Genomic DNA, 20,046 nt, shown 5'->3' on the forward strand with positions numbered 1-20,046 from the left:
TACAAATACTAAAAATGCATATCATAAATGAAACAGTTTTTGGCCGTGCTAGCAGCACAACTTTGTTGTTTGTGGTCAACCACTCGTACAGACTACTTTTGGTTGGATGGTCTAAAACTAAATCTGATCATATTTTTGAAAATACAGTAGAAATGGCTACCTAAAACATTAGTTACATTTTGAGTAGCTGCTTTGTTATTTGATTGCATTGATTTCAACATGTCTTTGGGTTTCATTCACAACGAATGTATGTAAAAAAACAAACAAGCAAACAATGAAACTTTGATGATAAATAATAATTTTACCAAATTTGAAAACGCAAGCAAATGCTACACGATTTGCAGTCACTGCTCTACTACAGAAATCAGTCTGAGAATAGTGATGGAGCTGCAAGTAAACTCTGGTGAAGCTACTGACACTGAGCTCAACGGTGCTTCACCATAATTCTTTGTTGTCTGTTTACACTCCTCTCCAAAATGCTTTGTTTGGTATTGATCAGGTTCTGCTTCGGTAAAATGATCTCGGACTCACTGCATCGTGCTTTTTCCCTGCAGATCTAGGAAGTGACTACCAGTGGATTGGCCTGAATGATAAGATGTTTGAGAGAGACTTCAGATGGACTGATGGCAGACCAATGGTAAGATAAGCACTATTGATAAGATAAGTGGCTATGGATATAGTTAGATTTACAGACATCAATGATTATTGATCGTGGGGCGATCGTGACTCAAGAGTTGGGAGTTCGCCTTGTAATCGGAAGGTTGCCGGTTCGAGCCCCGGCTCGGACAGTCTCGGTCGTTGTGTCCTTGGGCAAGACACTTCACCCGTTGCCTACTGGTGGTGGTCAGAGGGCCCGGTGGCGCCAGTGTCTGGCAGCCTCGCCTCTGTCAGTGTGCCCCAGGGTGGCTGTGGCTACAATGTAGCTTGCCATCACCAGTGTGTGAATGTGTGGATGACTGTGTGTGTAAAGCACTTTGGGGTCCTTAGGGACTAGTAAAGCGCTATACAGGCCATTTACCATATTGTTCCCCAGTGTAACCATTTGCAATTTGATTTAAAATCAGCCTTCAATGATACATGATGGCTCTCATATAGCAGTAGCAGAGGTGTTTTATTAAGGTACTGTTAATAGCCAGAGTATAATAGTTTCACATTTAACTGAAAGAAAGAAAAACACATGGCAGCTTTCCAAGTCTTTAATAAATGTAGAGCAAACACGTTACAAGAAATGTCTCGGCTCTTAGGGAGCTGTCTACTATCTACATTAGTCAGGCTTATTTCAGTACAGTTTCAAGATGAACCATTTTACATGAACGAATCCAAAATAGATCAGAACCAGATGAAGTGGGGAATGACTGGAACCGAACTGGACTTGGGCCAGATTGGGCCTCAAGATTCATTCCATGATCTTTATTCATTTTTGATATTCTTATTCATTCTACTGTGCAAGTAGAACCAGACATGGTTTGCTAATCTGTTATGGAGCCTACAGGTTCAGGTAGATTTCTTTGATTTTCAGTGGAAAATATGTTGGGGTTCAGATGTTCTCAGACACTGTACCTTTCAGAATGTTGTTTGACTTCAAAAAACACGAGTCCAATGACAGAATCATGCCTGTTTTTAATGCTGTGCCACCTGAGGGCCCAGATTGATTTTCAGCCTTGTCCCGTGAAGGCAGAGATGATGATATTATGAACTGTAGCTGATGAAATATTGAGGCCTACTTTTTTTCTTCATTGAAGAAAATTATTCAGAAAATGTTCCACAATTAGTAGACAGTTTTTTTGTGTGTGTGTGTGTGTGGGTTTTTTTTTTTTTGCAGATTGGGGAACCTCTGCCCATCTTTACTTCTGCATCTCTAAGTTGCTGATTTTATCCTCAGTCAAGTTTACGACCTGTTGCTATATTTAACTTGCTGCTGTACCACTCTGAGCATGCCTGATCTCTGGTTAGTACAGTACAATCTGGGAATACCAGGTGCAGTAAGATTTCAATCTTAAATATCATCAGCCTCTCTCTTTTAATGGGTTATGTCCCACAGGCGTTCAAGCTGGCAGTAATTAAACCACTACTTAAAAAGCTACTTAAAAAGCTGGGTTAAGATCACTTGAGTTAATCTCTAGGAATAGAGATTATATCTTAAAGATATAATGATGTGGATGATTAATTTCCTTCTTCTAAATTCAGATAAAACTGATGTTATTTTACTCGGCCATAAATATCTTAGAAATATGATATCTTACACTTACACTAGATGCCATTACCTTGGCCTCCACTGTGAGAATTCTTGGAGTCATTTTTGACCAGCATATGTACTTCAATGCGCATATTAAGCAACTTTGCAGGACTGCTTTCTTCCATTTGCGCAGTATCTCTAAAATTTGAAACATCCTGTTTCAAAGTGATGCTGAAAATCTAGTTCATGCATTTATTACTTCTATGCTGGACTACTGTAATTCGTTATTATCAGGAGGCCCTAAAAACTCCCTGAAAAGCCTTCAGCGCGGCAACAAGGCTACTGACAGGGACTAGAAAGTGACAGCATATTTCTCCTATATTTGCTTCCCTTCATTGGCTCCCTTGTAGATCCAGAATCAAATTTAAAATCCTGCTCCTCATATACAAGGTCTTGTATAATCAGGCTCCATCTTATCTTAAAGACCGTTATAGTACCATATCACCCCATTAGAGCACTTTGCTCTCAGGCAGCTGTCTTGTGGATATTTAAAGTAGAATAGGAGACAGAGTGTTGAGCTTTCAGGCCCCTCTTCTGTGGAACCAGCATCTAGTTTGGATTCGGGAGACAGACACTTTTAACATTAGGCTTAAAACTTTCCTTTTTGACAAAGCATATAGTGAAGTTTGGCTCAGTTGACCCTGAACCCGCCAAAGTTATCCCACAGCTAAGAGAAGATTCAGGCTACTATGGGGCTTCTCATCATGCACTGAGCGTTTCTTCTTCACTGATCTTTTATCACTCACTATGTGTTTATAAACCATTTTGCATTAGTTATTATTACTACTCTGGCCACCCTTCCCTGAAGCTGGTCCTGGTGGAGGATTTTTCCTATTAAAAGAGAGTTTTTCCTTCCCACTGTTGCTAAAGCACTTGCTCATAAAGGGGCATCTGATTGTTGGGGTTTCTCTATATTATTGTAGTCTTTACCTTTTAATATAAAGCACCTTTGGTGATATATAAATAAAATTGAATTGAATTTAAATTGGCAATAAACCTTATTCGGGGCAAAATGTTCATGTGATGTAGCAGTTGTAGGCAGTGATGACACAATCTCAAACACATGGTTCATCTGCTGGAAACTCAGAGCAAGAAAATTGAAATCTGATCCTGAAGAGGGAGGACTGTGTCATGTGTTATCATTCTTAATACAGACACACCCTGAATGGGGTCAAATCGGAGCCATACACCATGTTAAGTGCGTGCAGTAGATATACAGTATAAAATGAACAAAAATGAACTTTTTGTGTATTTCGTCTGGTATATAAGGCCACACAACCTTGGGTTTGTTTAGGCCTGTTGTTTTTTGTCTCTGCAGCACCACTGTCTGTATATTTTATGAATTACATCCAGTCACATGTGATGAGTATTGACTGCCTTCTGAAGAGGATAGGTGGGGACTTCATAGTCTATATTCACAAAAGAGATATTGTCCATAAGTTGTCCATAAGTAGATACAGCTATCAGTAGCTACGATCGTAAAGAGGACATTAATGAGAAAAATACTGGCAACAGCCAGTGCTGCCCCTTAACCATCCAGCAGTTTCAAAATCCTACATTACCTAATTTTTGAGTTATCGCATTGACAAGTTTTTCAGAAAACCTGACTTCGAATTTGAGTTTGAGGCCACTAAGATTCTAACTTGTAGATTTTTAGCAGATACAACTCATTTTCAAGTTCTCTTATTTACAAACCTTGGTGTCCACACAGTGTCAGGCTGACAGGTTAAAAATCCCCCCAAATGATCTTGTTTTTTTAAGTGTGATTTGACCCTATATAAATAAACCTGAATTGAATTTGTTTTTTTCTGTGCATTTTCCGAGAACAGGAAAGGTGCTTAAATCACAACTAAGATCACAAGTACCTAAAATATTTGGCCAGTAATGTATGTTTTTGCTAAATTTGCAGTTCAAGGTTCAAGATTACTTTATTTCTATCCCTAGGTAAATTTGCTTTACATAAAAAAATGATAGCATTTGGCATCCACTCACAAAGCACACACACACCCATTAAACCTGACAAACACATATTTGATAATTAGATGCGTGATAAAAAACAATATAAATAAGATGAAGATGAATCAAATAAAACAGTAGCACCAGTAGGGACAAAGCTGTTTTTATATTGCTAACTTGGGACTAGAAACCTCCGTCCAGAGGAAAGAAGCTGAAATTCACCCCATAGAGGATGGGGGGCCATTATTAACAATTGATAAAGCCATCCTTTGTATCTGTTGAAAGTACAGGGAGGCTAGACAGGGCTGTGACTCACCTGTCAGGACCATCTCACTATCTGATTCAATGAGTTTTTTCTCTGTGACAGAGGTCTGACTGAACCATGCCACCAAACAAAAAAAGTGCCTGTAGCTTATGCCCTACTTCTGTGATAATGTTGAGGTGGAGGGGGAGAGGTGAGCCCTCGGGTGAACATAGACTATAGTACTGAAAAGTTGTGGAAACTCATGAGGGGGGCAAAAAGGGCACAGTGGCAACCGATAAAAGTTCAACGTCTGGTGTGCAAATAAACTCTCTAACAGTCACAGCGCTATAGTAACGTTTATTCACATACAAGCATACTCCCCCCTCCTTGGGATTTCCCCTTTACCCCCACATCCTGATCCCGATGAAATGGAGCTCCAAATCCATCCATCCATCCATCCATCCATCCTCATCCGCTTTATCCGAGGCCAGGTCGCGGGGGAAGCAGCCTAAGCAAAGAGGCCCAGACCTCCCTCTCCCCAGCCACCTCCTCCTCCAGCTTATCCGGGGGAACACCAAGGCGTTCCCAGGCCAGCCGAGAGATATTATCTCTCCAGCGTGTCCTGGGTCTGCCCCGGGGCCTCCTCCCGGTGGGACATGCCTGGAACACCTCACCCAGGAGGAGCCCAGGGGGCATCCTTGTCAGATGCCCGAACCACCTCAGCTGGCTCCTTTCGATGTGGAGCAGCAGCGGCTCTACTCTGAGGGTGAGGGACCAGACAAAGAGCGATTCAGAAGACCCTTATGAAAAGAACATCGAGGGAACAGTTTACCCTGCCCGGGATAGGGTTACCGGGGCCCCGCCCTGGAGCCAGGCCCGGGGCGGGTGCCTGAGGGCGAGCGTCTGGTGGCCGGGCCTTAGTCCATGGGGCCCGGCCGGGCACAGCCCGAAGAGGAGACATGGGCCCATCCTCCCGCAGGCCCACCACCCGCAGGAGGCGCCATAGGGGTCGGGTGCATTGTGTGCCGGGTGGCGGCCAGGAGCGGAGGCCCTGGCGGACTGACCCCCGGCTGCCAAGACTGGCAATTTGGAGCTTTCTGAGCTCTCTCAGAGAGCTCCAAATCCGTCAATTGAAAAATCGACGTCCTGGTCCTGCTCTGTCAGCCATGTCTCAGAAAAAGTCATCACACAGCTGTGCCTGTGTGAAGTCTTTCTGGAACCTAACGTTCCGCTGGAGTTCATGCAGCTTGCTGCTCACAGACTGAACATTTCCCAGGATAACAGAGGGCAGGGGAGTTCGACTGACCTGTTGTCTCCTCAGACACAATTTAACACCTCCATGTCTCCCTCTTTTTGTCTTCCTCTTATCACTTGTTCTGTCTTTTGGTATAAAACCCAACATACATGGGGTGAGGTCCTTACCACCATACAAGAAGTTAAGTTGTAGCAGCTCCTCACGGGAGTAAACAATCCTCAGCGGGCTTACAGCCTCACACGCATCATGGGAAACAGGCCAGCACAGCTGGGGCCTTATTTAGAAAAGGAAAAAAAACAAACACAAAAAAACAGAAAAACAAACTTAGGATGCTAAGCGCTTGTTCATTGCTGGTCGCTAAGTGCACATGCCATCTTAAATGTAACAGCATTACTTTGTAAACTAATTTAATTAGTCAGTCTGTAACATAATGCCCTTTGTAATTTGTCTTCTGATAGCAATATGACCATTGGAGGCCAAACCAGCCGGACAGCTTCTTCCAGTCAGGAGAGGACTGTGTGGTGATGATCTGGCATGAGGGAGGACAGTGGAATGACGTGCCCTGCAACTATCACCTGACATTTACCTGCAAAAAGGGAACAGGTATGCACATGGAAAAACATACGTGTTCTCTTTGGAGACTAAAGGACAACTGGGAAGAATGCTTTCTTTAAGTAAAAAAGCTTAGAGAAGCTTTTTTATTTAACTTTAACTTTGAAGCTTAGCTTCAAAGTTATTGGCTAGGGATAGTAAACATAGAATGAGCTGCATTCATAAACTGTGCAGGTGTAATACACAGACACATATTAGCTAATTTGTGCAGACTAAGTCTGCAGACCAAGTAACAGTCTTTTCAATTTAGTTTAGTTTTATTGCCAGCAGTTGCCAAAGCTGTGTTCTGTACCAGACTCTTCAACATGGATTAGGTTTAGAGGCCAGCCTCAAGTGGCCACGAGAGGAACTGTACTTTTGCGTTAGCTTTGTTTTGTTCAGTGCAGTACTTACATGGGGTGTGGATGAAAAAGTAAGTGTTGTCTGTTGCTTCTAATTTTGTCTCGGTGATCATTCTAACCTTAAACAACAGAATCACAGTACAGTCTTTATCTTTTACTTATCTTTATCTTTCACTTACAGTGCTGTGCATTGTATTAAAAAATGCACATTTTTTTGCATATTTGACACATGTTTCAGATCATCAATCAAATTTTGGTTTTTGACAAAGAGTAAAAACAAAATACAAAGATGGTGGTGTGTGGTCTAACGGGTGCCAGTTGCCATTTAACACATCTATAGTCACATGGAGGTTGAGAACATCATATTACAGTGTCAGGGTATAGTTATTAGAGAGTTCCACGGGAGTCATATGTTGTACAGCATGCCAGATATAGCCAGACTGCCAGAATCTTCCTGGTTTGTTCTCAACCCTGGAAAGTAGCACAGGTGGCATAGGGAGCACAGCTGGGATACCAAGCAAGCATGCTAACCATTTAAATCCCCATTACTCAACATATGGAAGAGCCATCTTGCATATGAAGACCAACAAACTAGAGCTATTGCTGGAAACTACCTCCTCTATTTGGGACTGCTGCGTGTTAATAATCATGGAGACCTGGCTACATCATTAGAGACCATGTTTATTCACACCAGAAGCTAAAAATGACATGAAGTCCAGTTACCACTACTGAAGTCCAGTCACCATGTTTGACTGGTAGTCTGATGTTCTGTTTATGAAATGCTGTGTTAGTTTGATGCCAGATGTAATGGGACTCAAACGTCCAAAAAGTCCAACTTTTGCCTTGTCAGTCAGTCTAAAGTATAAAAGTCTTGGAGATCATCAAGATGTTTTTGGCCGATCTGAGATGAGCCTTTGTTGTGTTTTGGGCAGCTGTAGTTTTCTCCTTGGGACTCACAGAACTGCAGCAAATATGTAGAGCTTTGCTTATGTTTAGAGTTTCCTGCACTGTCCCAAGTGTCAATGGAAATGATTGGTACAGGTTTGTGAATAACATTATTAAACTCTGCATCTCCTGCCAACAGTATCATGCGGTCAGCCTCCTGTGGTGAAGGATGCCCGAGTTTTTGGGGCCACAAAATTGCGCTATGACATCAACACCCTGCTCCGTTATCAGTGTAAGCAGGGCTTCATTCAGAGACACACCCCAACTATACGCTGCCAGGCCAACGGCCAGTGGGACTCGCCTAAAGTCACCTGCACAAGCCGTGAGTCTCCTCCTAATTGTACTTTAGCTAACTTTTTCATTAAAGGTCTGTAAAGTATTTTCAACTGTACTCACTTTTAGTTAATTTCTACATCTGTGCTCTCAGCTGCAACCTACCATAAGACATTTGTTCTTCAACGCCGCCACACCCAGAACAAGCATCAACACAGGCACTATCAACACCACACCAAGAGTCAGGAGGAACACAGACAAAACCAAGGGCAACAGCAGATTTCCAACATCCTGCAGAGCAACTGGATCGCCATTCAGAGTCATCGACAGCTGAGTAAGGAGAGGCAGCTGCAGGTCCGCACTCGCAGCCAGGATCAGATGAAACACTCAGTGGGTTTGTAGTTGTGGACATCAGATTTTTGGTGATGACTAATTGCAGCAGTCTGTCTAGAGGCACCGATAGAGAGTGATGTTCCACTGAACTGTCTATCAGTGTCTCTTGAGGGGACATTTTTACAATTACATTCCAGGATCAGACACCAAGGACAGTTTAGCTTCATTTCCAAACTTCATTTATTGACCACATCAGTCTCCCCACAAAACCATGGTGCTCAGATTATTGATATGCTTCCTTTTCACTGCTTCAAACACCAGCTAGTGCCATTGTTCAAATACTTGGATATGTTGTGTCTGATATAGATATACACAGCCATGTCTCCTAAGGAGGTCGCCCTAAAACCAGGTCTATCAGTCACAACACAGGAGCACTGCAGCCTTTAGCTCCTCAATGCGTTCTACACTTAATAGTCAAAGTGTTCAGTGTAACTTAAGCCATCAGCTTTTAACCTGCGCTCATAAGTCTAGTGCCTTCTGTCAGATTTTAATGCAGCTCAGTGGCAAATTTTTCATTAAAAGGAATTCAAGTCTTTATTCTTTGTTAAACAGCGTAGTCACGTCCAAGCTGGTTAAAGACACTCACACTTTGTTAACTTTTAAAAGGGATGGAAATGGAAAAATTAAATGGAAACATTTTAGCAGTTCTTGAGCAAAACTAACAAAAAATGACAACTTTGAACTTGTCACTGAATTATAAAGATGAGCAAGAATTCCTCACCTCAAATCACCTCAGATTGTTACCTTTGACCACATTTTCAATGTGTCTGCCTATCTGAACTCATTGTTTTTCATTGTTTGTCTATGATTTTGTACAAAATATTTTACCTGAGTTTTTTTCTTAATTGAGATTTGATGAACACAAATAGGAAATTGTGATGAATATGTCGTCTGTCTATGCTGTGGCTATTAATCATAGGATATATATTATAAATATTATCTGAAGCCATAAGAATTTAATTTATTGTATACTTCAAAACTATGAAAGGACTGTGATATTGAATAAAGGTCCATGGAACTGAAGTGATATCTTCTGCACTGTTTACAGACTCTTGTCATGATCTTTCTTATTGAGAAATCATGTTATCATTGACAGTATGTATACGCAATGCCGTCCTCTAGTTTTATTGAGATTGTTGATTTTCTTTATTGTGCTGTGACTCAAAATTGACTTCCTCTATTGTCAATGAAAACACTTCTGGTTATTTCTACGTTATTTTTACATTATTAGACACATACCTTCATGTTGCCTTTTCCTGTAGACGTGGAATCAGTTTGTTTATTGTTTTCAAGGAATAAGAGAATGTATAAGAAACAAATAAACATGACCACCTGCTCTATAAGATTTTTTTTATGCATCTCACGTTGTCTTCATGTCCTTCATACATTTTCCTTTAGTATGTTGCATAATAGTATGTAACAATATGAGAACAGCACCACCAAGGCTGGAGGCGGAGCAATATTGGAAAAGCACATGGGAGAAGGACGCAGCCCATAACGGTAATGCTCAATGGCTCGTGAATCTAAGAGCAGACCACAGCAAACTCCCTGAACAAGGTACAGTAACCATGACAGTGGCAAACATTCAAGAGAAGGTCTCCAGTAGTAAGAGCTAGACAGCACCAGCCCCCGACATGAGTCGCGCTTACTGGCTGAAGAAGCTGACGGCACTCCATGAGCATTGGGCAGCACAAATGAACCAGCTGTTAGTTGTTATTGGTTAACTGTCCGTTGCCATGCGTTTACATGCGTTGTTATGGGTTAACTGTCCGTTGCCATGGGTTATCTGTCCGTTGCCATGCGTTTACATGCGTTGTTATGGGTTAACTGTCCGTTGCCATGCGTTTACATGCGTTGTTATGGGTTAACTGTCCGTTGCCATGGGCTATATGACCGTTGCCATGGGTTAACTGTCCGTTGCCATGCGTTTACATGCGTTGTTATGGGTTAACTGTCCGTTGCCATGCGTTTACATGCGTTGTTATGGGTTAACTGTCCGTTGCCATGCGTTTACATGCGTTGTTATGGGTTAACTGTCCGTTGCCATGGGTTACCTGACCGTTGCCATGGGTTAACTGTCCGTTGCCATGCGTTAACTGTCCGTTGCCATGCGTTTACATGTGTTGTTATGGGTTAACTGTCCGTTGCCATGCGTTTACATGCGTTGTTATGGGTTAACTGTCCATTGCCATGGGTTAACTGTCTGTTGCCATGGTAACTGGTCCGTTGCCATGGTAACCGGTCCGTTGCCATGGTAACCGGTCCGTTGCCATGGGTTACCTGACCGTTGTTATGGGTTAACTGTCCATTGCCATGCGTTTACATGCGTTGTTATGGGTTAACTGTCCGTTGCCATGCGTTTACATGCGTTGTTATGGGTTAACTGTCCGTTGCCATGGGTTACCGGTCCGTTGCCATGGGTTACCGGTCCGTTGCCATGGTAACCAGTCCGTTGCCATGGGTTACCTGACCGTTGCCATGGGTTAACTGTCCGTTGCCATGCGTTAACTGTCCGTTGCCATGCGTTTACATGCGTTGTTATGGGTTAACTGTCCGTTGCCATGCGTTTACATGCGTTGTTATGGGTTAACTGTCCGTTGCCATGGGTTACCGGTCCGTTGCCATGGTAACCGGTCCGTTGCCATGGGTTACCGGTCCGTTGCCATGGTAACCGGTCCGTTGCCATGGTAACCAGTCCGTTGCCATGGGTTACCTGACCTTTGCCATGGGTTAACTGTCCGTTGCCATGCGTTAACTGTCCGTTGCCATGCGTTTACATGTGTTGTTATGGGTTAACTGTCCGTTGCCATGCGTTTACATGCGTTGTTATGGGTTAACTGTCCGTTGCCATGGGTTATGTGACCGTTGCCATGGGTTAACTGTCCGTTGCCATGGTAACCGGTCCGTTGCCATGGTAACCAGTCCGTTGCCATGGGTTACCTGACCGTTGCCATGGGTTAACTGTCCGATGCCATGCGTTAACTGTCCGTTGCCATGCGTTTACATGCGTTGTTATGGGTTAACTGTCCGTTGCCATGCGTTTACATGCGTTGTTATGGTTTAACTGTCCGTTGCCATGGGTTATGTGACCGTTGCCATGGGTTACCGGTCCGTTGCCATGGGTTACCGGTCCGTTGCCATGGTAACCAGTCCGTTGCCATGGTAACCAGTCCGTTGCCATGGGTTACCTGACCGTTGCCATGGGTTAACTGTCCGTTGCCATGCGTTAACTGTCCGTTGCCATGCGTTTACATGCGTTGTTATGGGTTAACTGTCCGTTGCCATGCGTTTACATGCGTTGTTATGGGTTAACTGTCCGTTGCCATGGGTTACCGGTCCGTTGCCATGGTAACCGGTCCGTTGCCATGGGTTACCGGTCCGTTGCCATGGTAACCGGTCCGTTGCCATGGTAACCAGTCCGTTGCCATGGGTTACCTGACCTTTGCCATGGGTTAACTGTCCGTTGCCATGCGTTAACTGTCCGTTGCCATGCGTTTACATGTGTTGTTATGGGTTAACTGTCCGTTGCCATGCGTTTACATGCGTTGTTATGGGTTAACTGTCCGTTGCCATGGGTTATGTGACCGTTGCCATGGGTTAACTGTCCGTTGCCATGGTAACCGGTCCGTTGCCATGGGTTACCTGACCGTTGCCATGGGTTAACTGTCCGTTGCCATGCGTTAACTGTCCGTTGCCATGCGTTTACATGTGTTGTTATGGGTTAACTGTCCGTTGCCATGCGTTTACATGCGTTGTTATGGGTTAACTGTCCGTTGCCATGGGTTATGTGACCGTTGCCATGGGTTAACTGTCCGTTGCCATGGTAACCGGTCCGTTGCCATGGGTTACCTGACCGTTGCCATGGGTTAACTGTCCGTTGCCATGCGTTAACTGTCCGTTGCCATGCGTTTACATGTGTTGTTATGGGTTAACTGTCCGTTGCCATGCGTTTACATGCGTTGTTATGGGTTAACTGTCCGTTGCCATGGGTTAACTGTCCGTTGCCATGCGTTAACTGTCCGTTGCCATGCGTTTACATGCGTTGTTATGGGTTATCTGTCCGTTGCCATGCGTTTACATGCGTTGTTATGGGTTAACTGTTCGTTGCCATGCGTTTACATGCGTTGTTATGGGTTAACTGTCCGTTGCCATGCGTTTACATGCGTTGTTATGGGTTAACTGTCCGTTGCCATGCGTTTACATGCGTTGTTATGGGTTAACTGTCCGTTGCCATGGGTTACCGGTCCGTTGCCATGGTAACCGGTCCGTTGCCATGGGTTACCGGTCCGTTGCCATGGTAACCGGTCCGTTGCCATGGGTTACCTGACCGTTGCCATGGGTTAACTGTCCGTTGCCATGCGTTAACTGTCCATTGCCATGCGTTTACATGCGTTGTTATGGGTTAACTGTCCGTTGCCATGCGTTTACATGCGTTGTTATGGGTTAACTGTCCGTTGCCATGGGTTACCTGACCGTTGCCATGGGTTAACTGTCCGTTGCCATGCGTTAACTGTCCGTTGCCATGCGTTTACATGCGTTGTTATGGGTTAACTGTCCGTTGCCATGCGTTTACATGCGTTGTTATGGGTTAACTGTCCGTTGCCATGGGTTACCTGACCGTTGCCATGGGTTAACTGTCCGTTGCCATGCGTTAACTGTCCATTGCCATGCGTTTACATGCGTTGTTATGGGTTAACTGTCCGTTGCCATGGGTTACCGGTCCGTTGCCATGGTAACCGGTCCGTTGCCATGGGTTACCGGTCCGTTGCCATGGTAACCGGTCCGTTGCCATGGGTTACCTGACCGTTGCCTTGGGTTAACTGTCCGTTGCCATGCGTTAACTGTCCATTGCCATGCGTTTACATGCGTTGTTATGGGTTAACTGTCCGTTGCCATGCGTTTACATGCGTTGTTATGGGTTAACTGTCCGTTGCCATGGTAACCGGTCCGTTGCCATGGGTTAACTGTCCGTTGCCATGCGTTATATGACCGTTGCCATGGGTTAACTGTCCGTTGCCATGCGTTTACATGCGTTGTTATGGGTTAACTGTCCGTTGCCATGGGTTATATGACCGTTGCCATGGGTTAACTGTCCGTTGCCATGCGTTAACTGTCCGTTGCCATGCGTTTACATGCGTTGTTATGGGTTAACTGTCCGTTGCCATGGGTTATCTGTCCGTTGCCATGCGTTTACATGCGTTGTTATGGGTTAACTGTCCGTTGCCATGCGTTTACATGCGTTGTTATGGGTTAACTGTCCGTTGCCATGGGTTACCGGTCCGTTGCCATGGTAACCGGTCCGTTGCCATGGGTTACCTGACCGTTGCCATGGGTTAACTGTCCGTTGCCATGCGTTAACTGTCCATTGCCATGCGTTTACATGCGTTGTTATGGGTTAACTGTCCGTTGCCATGCGTTTACATGCGTTGTTATGGGTTAACTGTCTGTTGCCATGGGTTACCGGTCCGTTGCCATGGTAACCGGTACGTTGCCATGGTAACCGGTCCGTTGCCATGGTAACCGGTCCGTTGCCATGGGTTAACTGTCCGTTGCCATGCGTTATATGACCGTTGCCATGGGTTAACTGTCCGTTGCCATGCGTTAACTGTCCGTTGCCATGCGTTTACATGCGTTGTTATGGGTTAACTGTCCGTTTGCCATGCGTTTACATGCGTTGTTATGGGTTAACTGTCCGTTGCCATGGGTTATCTGTCCGTTGCCATGCGTTTACATGCGTTGTTATGGGTTAACTGTCCGTTGCCATGCGTTTACATGCGTTGTTATGGGTTAACTGTCCGTTGCCATGGGTTACCGGTCCGTTGCCATGGTAACAGGTCCGTTGCCACGGTAACCGGTCCGTTGCCATGGTAACCGGTCCGTTGCCATGCGTTTACATGCGTTGTTATGGGTTAACTGTCCGTTGCCATGGGTTACCGGTCCGTTGCCATGGTAACCGGTCCGTTGCCATGGTAACCGGTCCGTTGCCATGGGTTACCTGACCGTTGCCATGGGTTAACTGTCCGTTGCCATGCGTTAACTGTCCATTGCCATGCGTTTACATGCGTTGTTATGGGTTAACTGTCCGTTGCCATGCGTTTACATGCGTTGTTATGGGTTAACTGTCCGTTGCCGTGGGTTATATGACCGTTGCCATGGGTTAACTGTCCGTTGCCATGCGTTAACTGTCCGTTGCCATGCGTTTACATGCGTTGTTATGGGTTAACTGTCCGTTGCCATGCGTTTACATGCGTTGTTATGGTTTAACTTTCCGTTGCCATGGGTTACCGGTCCGTTGCCATGGTAACCGGTCCGTTGCCATGGGTTACCGGTCCGTTGCCATGGGTTAACTGTCCGTTGCCATGCGTTTACATGTGTTGTTATGGGTTAACTGTCCGTTTGCCATGCGTTTACATGCGTTGTTATGGGTTAACTGTCCGTTGCCATGGGTTACCGGTCCGTTGCCATGGTAACCGGTCCGTTGCCATGGTAACCGGTCCGTTGCCATGGGTTAACTGTCCGTTGCCATGCGTTAACTGTCCGTTGCCATGCGTTTACATGCGTTGTTATGGGTTAACTGTCCGTTGCCGTCGGTTATATGACCGTTGCCATGGGTTAACTGTCCGTTGCCATGCGTTTACTGTCCGTTGCCATGCGTTTACATGCGTTGTTATGGGTTAACTGTCCGTTGCCGTGGGTTATATGACCGTTGCCATGGGTTAACTGTCCGTTGCCATGCGTTAACTGTCCGTTGCCATGCGTTTACATGCGTTGTTATGGGTTAACTGTCCGTTGCCATGCGTTTACATGCGTTGTTATGGGTTAACTGTCCGTTGCCATGCGTTTACATGCGTTGTTATGGGTTAACTGTCCGTTGCCATGCGTTTACATGCGTTGTTATGGGTTAACTGTCCGTTGCCATGGGTTATATGACCGTTGCCATGGGTTAACTGTCCGTTGCCATGCGTTTACATGTGTTGTTATGGGTTAACTGTCCGTTTGCCATGCGTTTACATGTGTTGTTATGGGTTAACTGTCCGTTTGCCATGCGTTTACATGTGTTGTTATGGGTTAACTGTCCGTTTGCCATGGGTTTACATGTGTTGTTATGGGTTAACTGTCCGTTTGCCATGCGTTTACATGCGTTGTTATGGGTTAACTGTCCGTTTGTCATGCGTTTACATGCGTTGTTATGGGTTAACTGTCCGTTGCCATGGGTTACCGGTCCGTTGCCATGGTAACCGGTCCGTTGCCATGGTAACCGGTCCGTTGCCATGGGTTACCTGACCGTTGCCATGGGTTAACTGTCCGTTGCCATGCGTTATATGACCGTTGCCATGGGTTAACTGTCCGTTGCCATGCGTTTACTGTCCGTTGCCATGCGTTTACATGCGTTGTTATGGGTTAACTGTCCGTTGCCATGCGTTTACATGCGTTGTTATGGGTTAACTGTCCGTTGCCATGCGTTTACATGCGTTGTTATGGGTTAACTGTCCGTTGCCATGCGTTTACATGCGTTGTTATGGGTTAACTGTCCGTTGCCATGCGTTTACATGCGTTGTTATGGGTTAACTGTCCGTTGCCGTGGGTTATATGACCGTTGCCATGGGTTAACTGTCCGTTGCCATGCGTTAACTGTCCGTTGCCATGCGTTTACATGCGTTGTTATGGGTTAACTGTCCGTTGCCATGCGTTTACATGCGTTGTTATGGGTTAACTGTCCGTTGCCATGCGTTTACATGCGTTGTTATGGGTTAACTGTCCGTTGCCATGGGTTACCGGTCCGTTGCCATGGTAACCGGTCCGTTGCCATGGGTTACAAGTCCGTTGCCATGGTAACCGGTCCGTTGCCATGGTAACCGGTCCGTTGCCATGGGTTACCTGACCGTTGCCATGGGTTAACTGTCCGTTGCCATGCGTTAACTGTCCGTTGCCATGGGTTACATGACCGTTGCCATGGGTTAACTGTCCGTTGCCATGCGTTTACATGTGTTGTTATGGGTTAACTGTCCGTTGCCATGGGTTATATGACCGTTGCCATGGGTTAACTGTCCGTTGCCATGCGTTTACATGTGTTGTTATGGGTTAACTGTCCGTTTGCCATGCGTTTACATGTGTTGTTATGGGTTAACTGTCCGTTTGCCATGCGTTTACATGTGTTGTTATGGGTTAACTGTCCGTTTGCCATGGGTTTACATGTGTTGTTATGGGTTAACTGTCCGTTGCCATGGGTTATATGACCGTTGTTATGGGTTAACTGTCCGTTGCCATGCGTTTACATGCGTTGTTATGGGTTAACTGTCCGTTGCCATGGGTTACCGGTCCGTTGCCATGGTAACCGGTCCGTTGCCATGGGTTACCGGTCCGTTGCCATGGTAACCGGACCGTTGCCATGGGTTAACTGTCCGTTGCCATGCGTTTACATGCGTTGTTATGGGTTAACTGTCCGTTGCCATGCGTTTACATGCGTTGTTATGGGTTAACTGTCCGTTGCCATGCGTTTACATGCGTTGTTATGGGTTAACTGTCCGTTGCCATGCGTTTACATGCGTTGTTATGGGTTAACTGTCCGTTTGCCATGCGTTCACATGCGTTGTTATGGGTTAACTGTCCGTTTGCCATGCGTTCACATGCGTTGTTATGGGTTAACTGTCCGTTTGCCATGCGTTCACATGCGTTGTTATGGGTTAACTGTCCGTTTGCCATGCGTTCACATGCGTTGTTATGGGTTAACTGTCCGTTTGCCATGCGTTCACATGCGTTGTTATGGGTTAACTGTCCGTTTGCCATGCGTTCACATGCGTTGTTATGGGTTAACTGTCCGTTTGCCATGCGTTCACATGCGTTGTTATGGGTTAACTGTCCGTTGCCATGGGTTACCGGTCCGTTGCCATGGTAACCGGTCCGTTGCCATGGGTTACCGGTCCGTTGCCATGGTAACCGGTCCGTTGCCATGGGTTACCTGACCGTTGCCATGGGTTAACTGTCCGTTGCCATGCGTTATATGACCGTTGCCATGGGTTAACTGTCCGTTGCCATGCGTTAACTGTCCGTTGCCATGCGTTTACATGCGTTGTTATGGGTTAACTGTCCGTTGCCATGCGTTTACATGCGTTGTTATGGGTTAACTGTCCGTTGCCATGCGTTTACATGCGTTGTTATGGGTTAACTGTCCGTTGCCATGGGTTACCGGTCCGTTGCCATGGTAACCGGTCCGTTGCCATGGGTTACAAGTCCGTTGCCATGGTAACCGGTCCGTTGCCATGGTAACCGGTCCGTTGCCATGGGTTACCTGACCGTTGCCATGGGTTAACTGTCCGTTGCCATGCGTTAACTGTCCGTTGCCATGGGTTACATGACCGTTGCCATGGGTTAACTGTCCGTTGCCATGCGTTTACATGTGTTGTTATGGGTTAACTGTCCGTTGCCATGGGTTATATGACCGTTGCCATGGGTTAACTGTCCGTTGCCATGCGTTTACATGTGTTGTTATGGGTTAACTGTCCGTTTGCCATGCGTTTACATGTGTTGTTATGGGTTAACTGTCCGTTTGCCATGCGTTTACATGTGTTGTTATGGGTTAACTGTCCGTTTGCCATGGGTTTACATGTGTTGTTATGGGTTAACTGTCCGTTGCCATGGGTTATATGACCGTTGTTATGGGTTAACTGTCCGTTGCCATGCGTTTACATGCGTTGTTATGGGTTAACTGTCCGTTGCCATGGGTTACCGGTCCGTTGCCATGGTAACCGGTCCGTTGCCATGGGTTACCGGTCCGTTGCCATGGTAACCGGTCCGTTGCCATGGGTTACCTGACCGTTGCCATGGGTTAACTGTCCGTTGCCATGCGTTTACATGCGTTGTTATGGGTTAACTGTCCGTTGCCATGCGTTTACATGCGTTGTTATGGGTTAACTGTCCGTTGCCATGCGTTTACATGCGTTGTTATGGGTTAACTGTCCGTTGCCATGCGTTTACATGCGTTGTTATGGGTTAACTGTCCGTTTGCCATGCGTTCACATGCGTTGTTATGGGTTAACTGTCCGTTTGCCATGCGTTCACATGCGTTGTTATGGGTTAACTGTCCGTTTGCCATGCGTTCACATGCGTTGTTATGGGTTAACTGTAGGTTTGCCATGCGTTCACATGCGTTGTTATGGGTTAACTGTCCGTTTGCCATGCGTTCACATGCGTTGTTATGGGTTAACTGTCCGTTTGCCATGCGTTCACATGCGTTGTTATGGGTTAACTGTCCGTTTGCCATGCGTTCACATGCGTTGTTATGGGTTAACTGTCCGTTGCCATGGGTTACCGGTCCGTTGCCATGGTAACCGGTCCGTTGCCATGGGTTACCGGTCCGTTGCCATGGTAACCGGTCCGTTGCCATGGTAACCGGTCCGTTGCCATGGGTTACCTGACCGTTGCCATGGGTTAACTGTCCGTTGCCATGCGTTATATGACCGTTGCCATGGGTTAACTGTCCGTTGCCATGCGTTAACTGTCCGTTGCCATGCGTTTACATGCGTTGTTATGGGTTAACTGTCCGTTGCCATGCGTTTACATGCGTTGTTATGGGTTAACTGTCCGTTGCCATGCGTTTACATGCGTTGTTATGGGTTAACTGTCCGTTGCCATGCGTTAACTGTCCGTTGCCATGGGTTACCGGGCCGTTGCCATGGTAACCGGTCCGTTGCCATGGGTTACCTGACCGTTGCCATGGGTTAACTGTCCGTTGCCATGCGTTAACTGTCCGTTGCCATGCGTTTACATGTGTTGTTATGGGTTAACTGTCCGTTGCCATGCGTTTACATGTGTTGTTATGGGTTAACTGTCCGTTGCCATGCGTTTACATGCGTTGTTATGGGTTAACTGTCCGTTGCCATGGGTTATATGACCGTTGCCATGGGTTAACTGTCCGTTGCCATGCGTTTACATGTGTTGTTATGGGTTAACTGTCCGTTTGCCATGCGTTTACATGTGTTGTTACGGGTTAACTGTCCGTTTGCCATGCGTTTACATGTGTTGTTATGGGTTAACTGTCCGTTGCCATGGTAACCGGTCCGTTGCCATGGTAACCGGTCCGTTGCCATGGGTTACCGGTCCGTTGCCATGGTAACCGGTCCGTTGCCATGGTAACCGGTCCGTTGCCATGGGTTACCTGACCGTTGCCATGGGTTAACTGTCCGTTGCCATGCGTTATATGACCGTTGCCATGGGTTAACTGTCCGTTGCCATGCGTTAACTGTCCGTTGCCATGCGTTTACATGCGTTGTTATGGGTTAACTTCCGTTGCCATGCGTTTACATGCGTTGTTATGGGTTAACTGTCCGTTGCCATGGGTTGTATGACCGTTGCCATGGGTTAACTGTCCGTTGCCATGCGTTAACTGTCCGTTGCCATGCGTTTACATGCGTTGTTATGGGTTAACTGTCCGTTGCCATGCGTTTACATGCGTTGTTATGGGTTAACTTCCGTTGCCATGCGTTTACATGCGTTGTTATGGGTTAACTGTCCGTTGCCATGGGTTGTATGACCGTTGCCATGGGTTAACTGTCCGTTGCCATGGTAACCGGTCCGTTGCCATGGTAACCGGTCCGTTGCCATGGGTTACCTGACCGTTGCCATGGGTTAACTGTCCGTTGCCACGCGTTAACTGTCCGTTGCCATGCGTTTACATGTGTTGTTATGGGTTAACTGTCCGTTGCCATGCGTTTACATGTGTTGTTATGGGTTAACTGTCCGTTGCCATGCGTTTACATGCGTTGTTATGGGTTAACTGTCCGTTGCCATGGGT

At 46.1% G+C, this 20,046-nt stretch overlaps 1 protein-coding gene across 2 annotated transcripts in view; it reads left to right on the forward strand.

The window, feature by feature from the left end:
* The window catches only part of vcanb (versican b), a 34,421-nt gene extending 24,821 nt beyond the window's left edge, over window positions 1-9,600 (forward strand). For both annotated transcript variants that reach the window (XM_085464653.1, XM_085464654.1), the window contains exons 13-16: window positions 555-637; window positions 6,150-6,294; window positions 7,729-7,911; window positions 8,017-9,600. In XM_085464653.1, the coding sequence (XP_085320779.1) occupies window positions 555-637; window positions 6,150-6,294; window positions 7,729-7,911; window positions 8,017-8,264 (659 nt within the window). In that variant the 3' untranslated portion in view covers window positions 8,265-9,600. The remainder of the gene's footprint in view (window positions 1-554; window positions 638-6,149; window positions 6,295-7,728; window positions 7,912-8,016) is intronic.
* The last annotated feature ends 10,446 nt before the right edge of the window (window positions 9,601-20,046 follow it).

The sequence above is a fragment of the Copadichromis virginalis genome, linkage group LG7, assembly GCF_057382275.1.
Source record: "Copadichromis virginalis isolate Kocher_CV1m ecotype Utaka linkage group LG7, C_Virginalis_male_GT1.1, whole genome shotgun sequence".
Lineage (NCBI taxonomy): Eukaryota > Metazoa > Chordata > Actinopteri > Cichliformes > Cichlidae > Copadichromis > Copadichromis virginalis.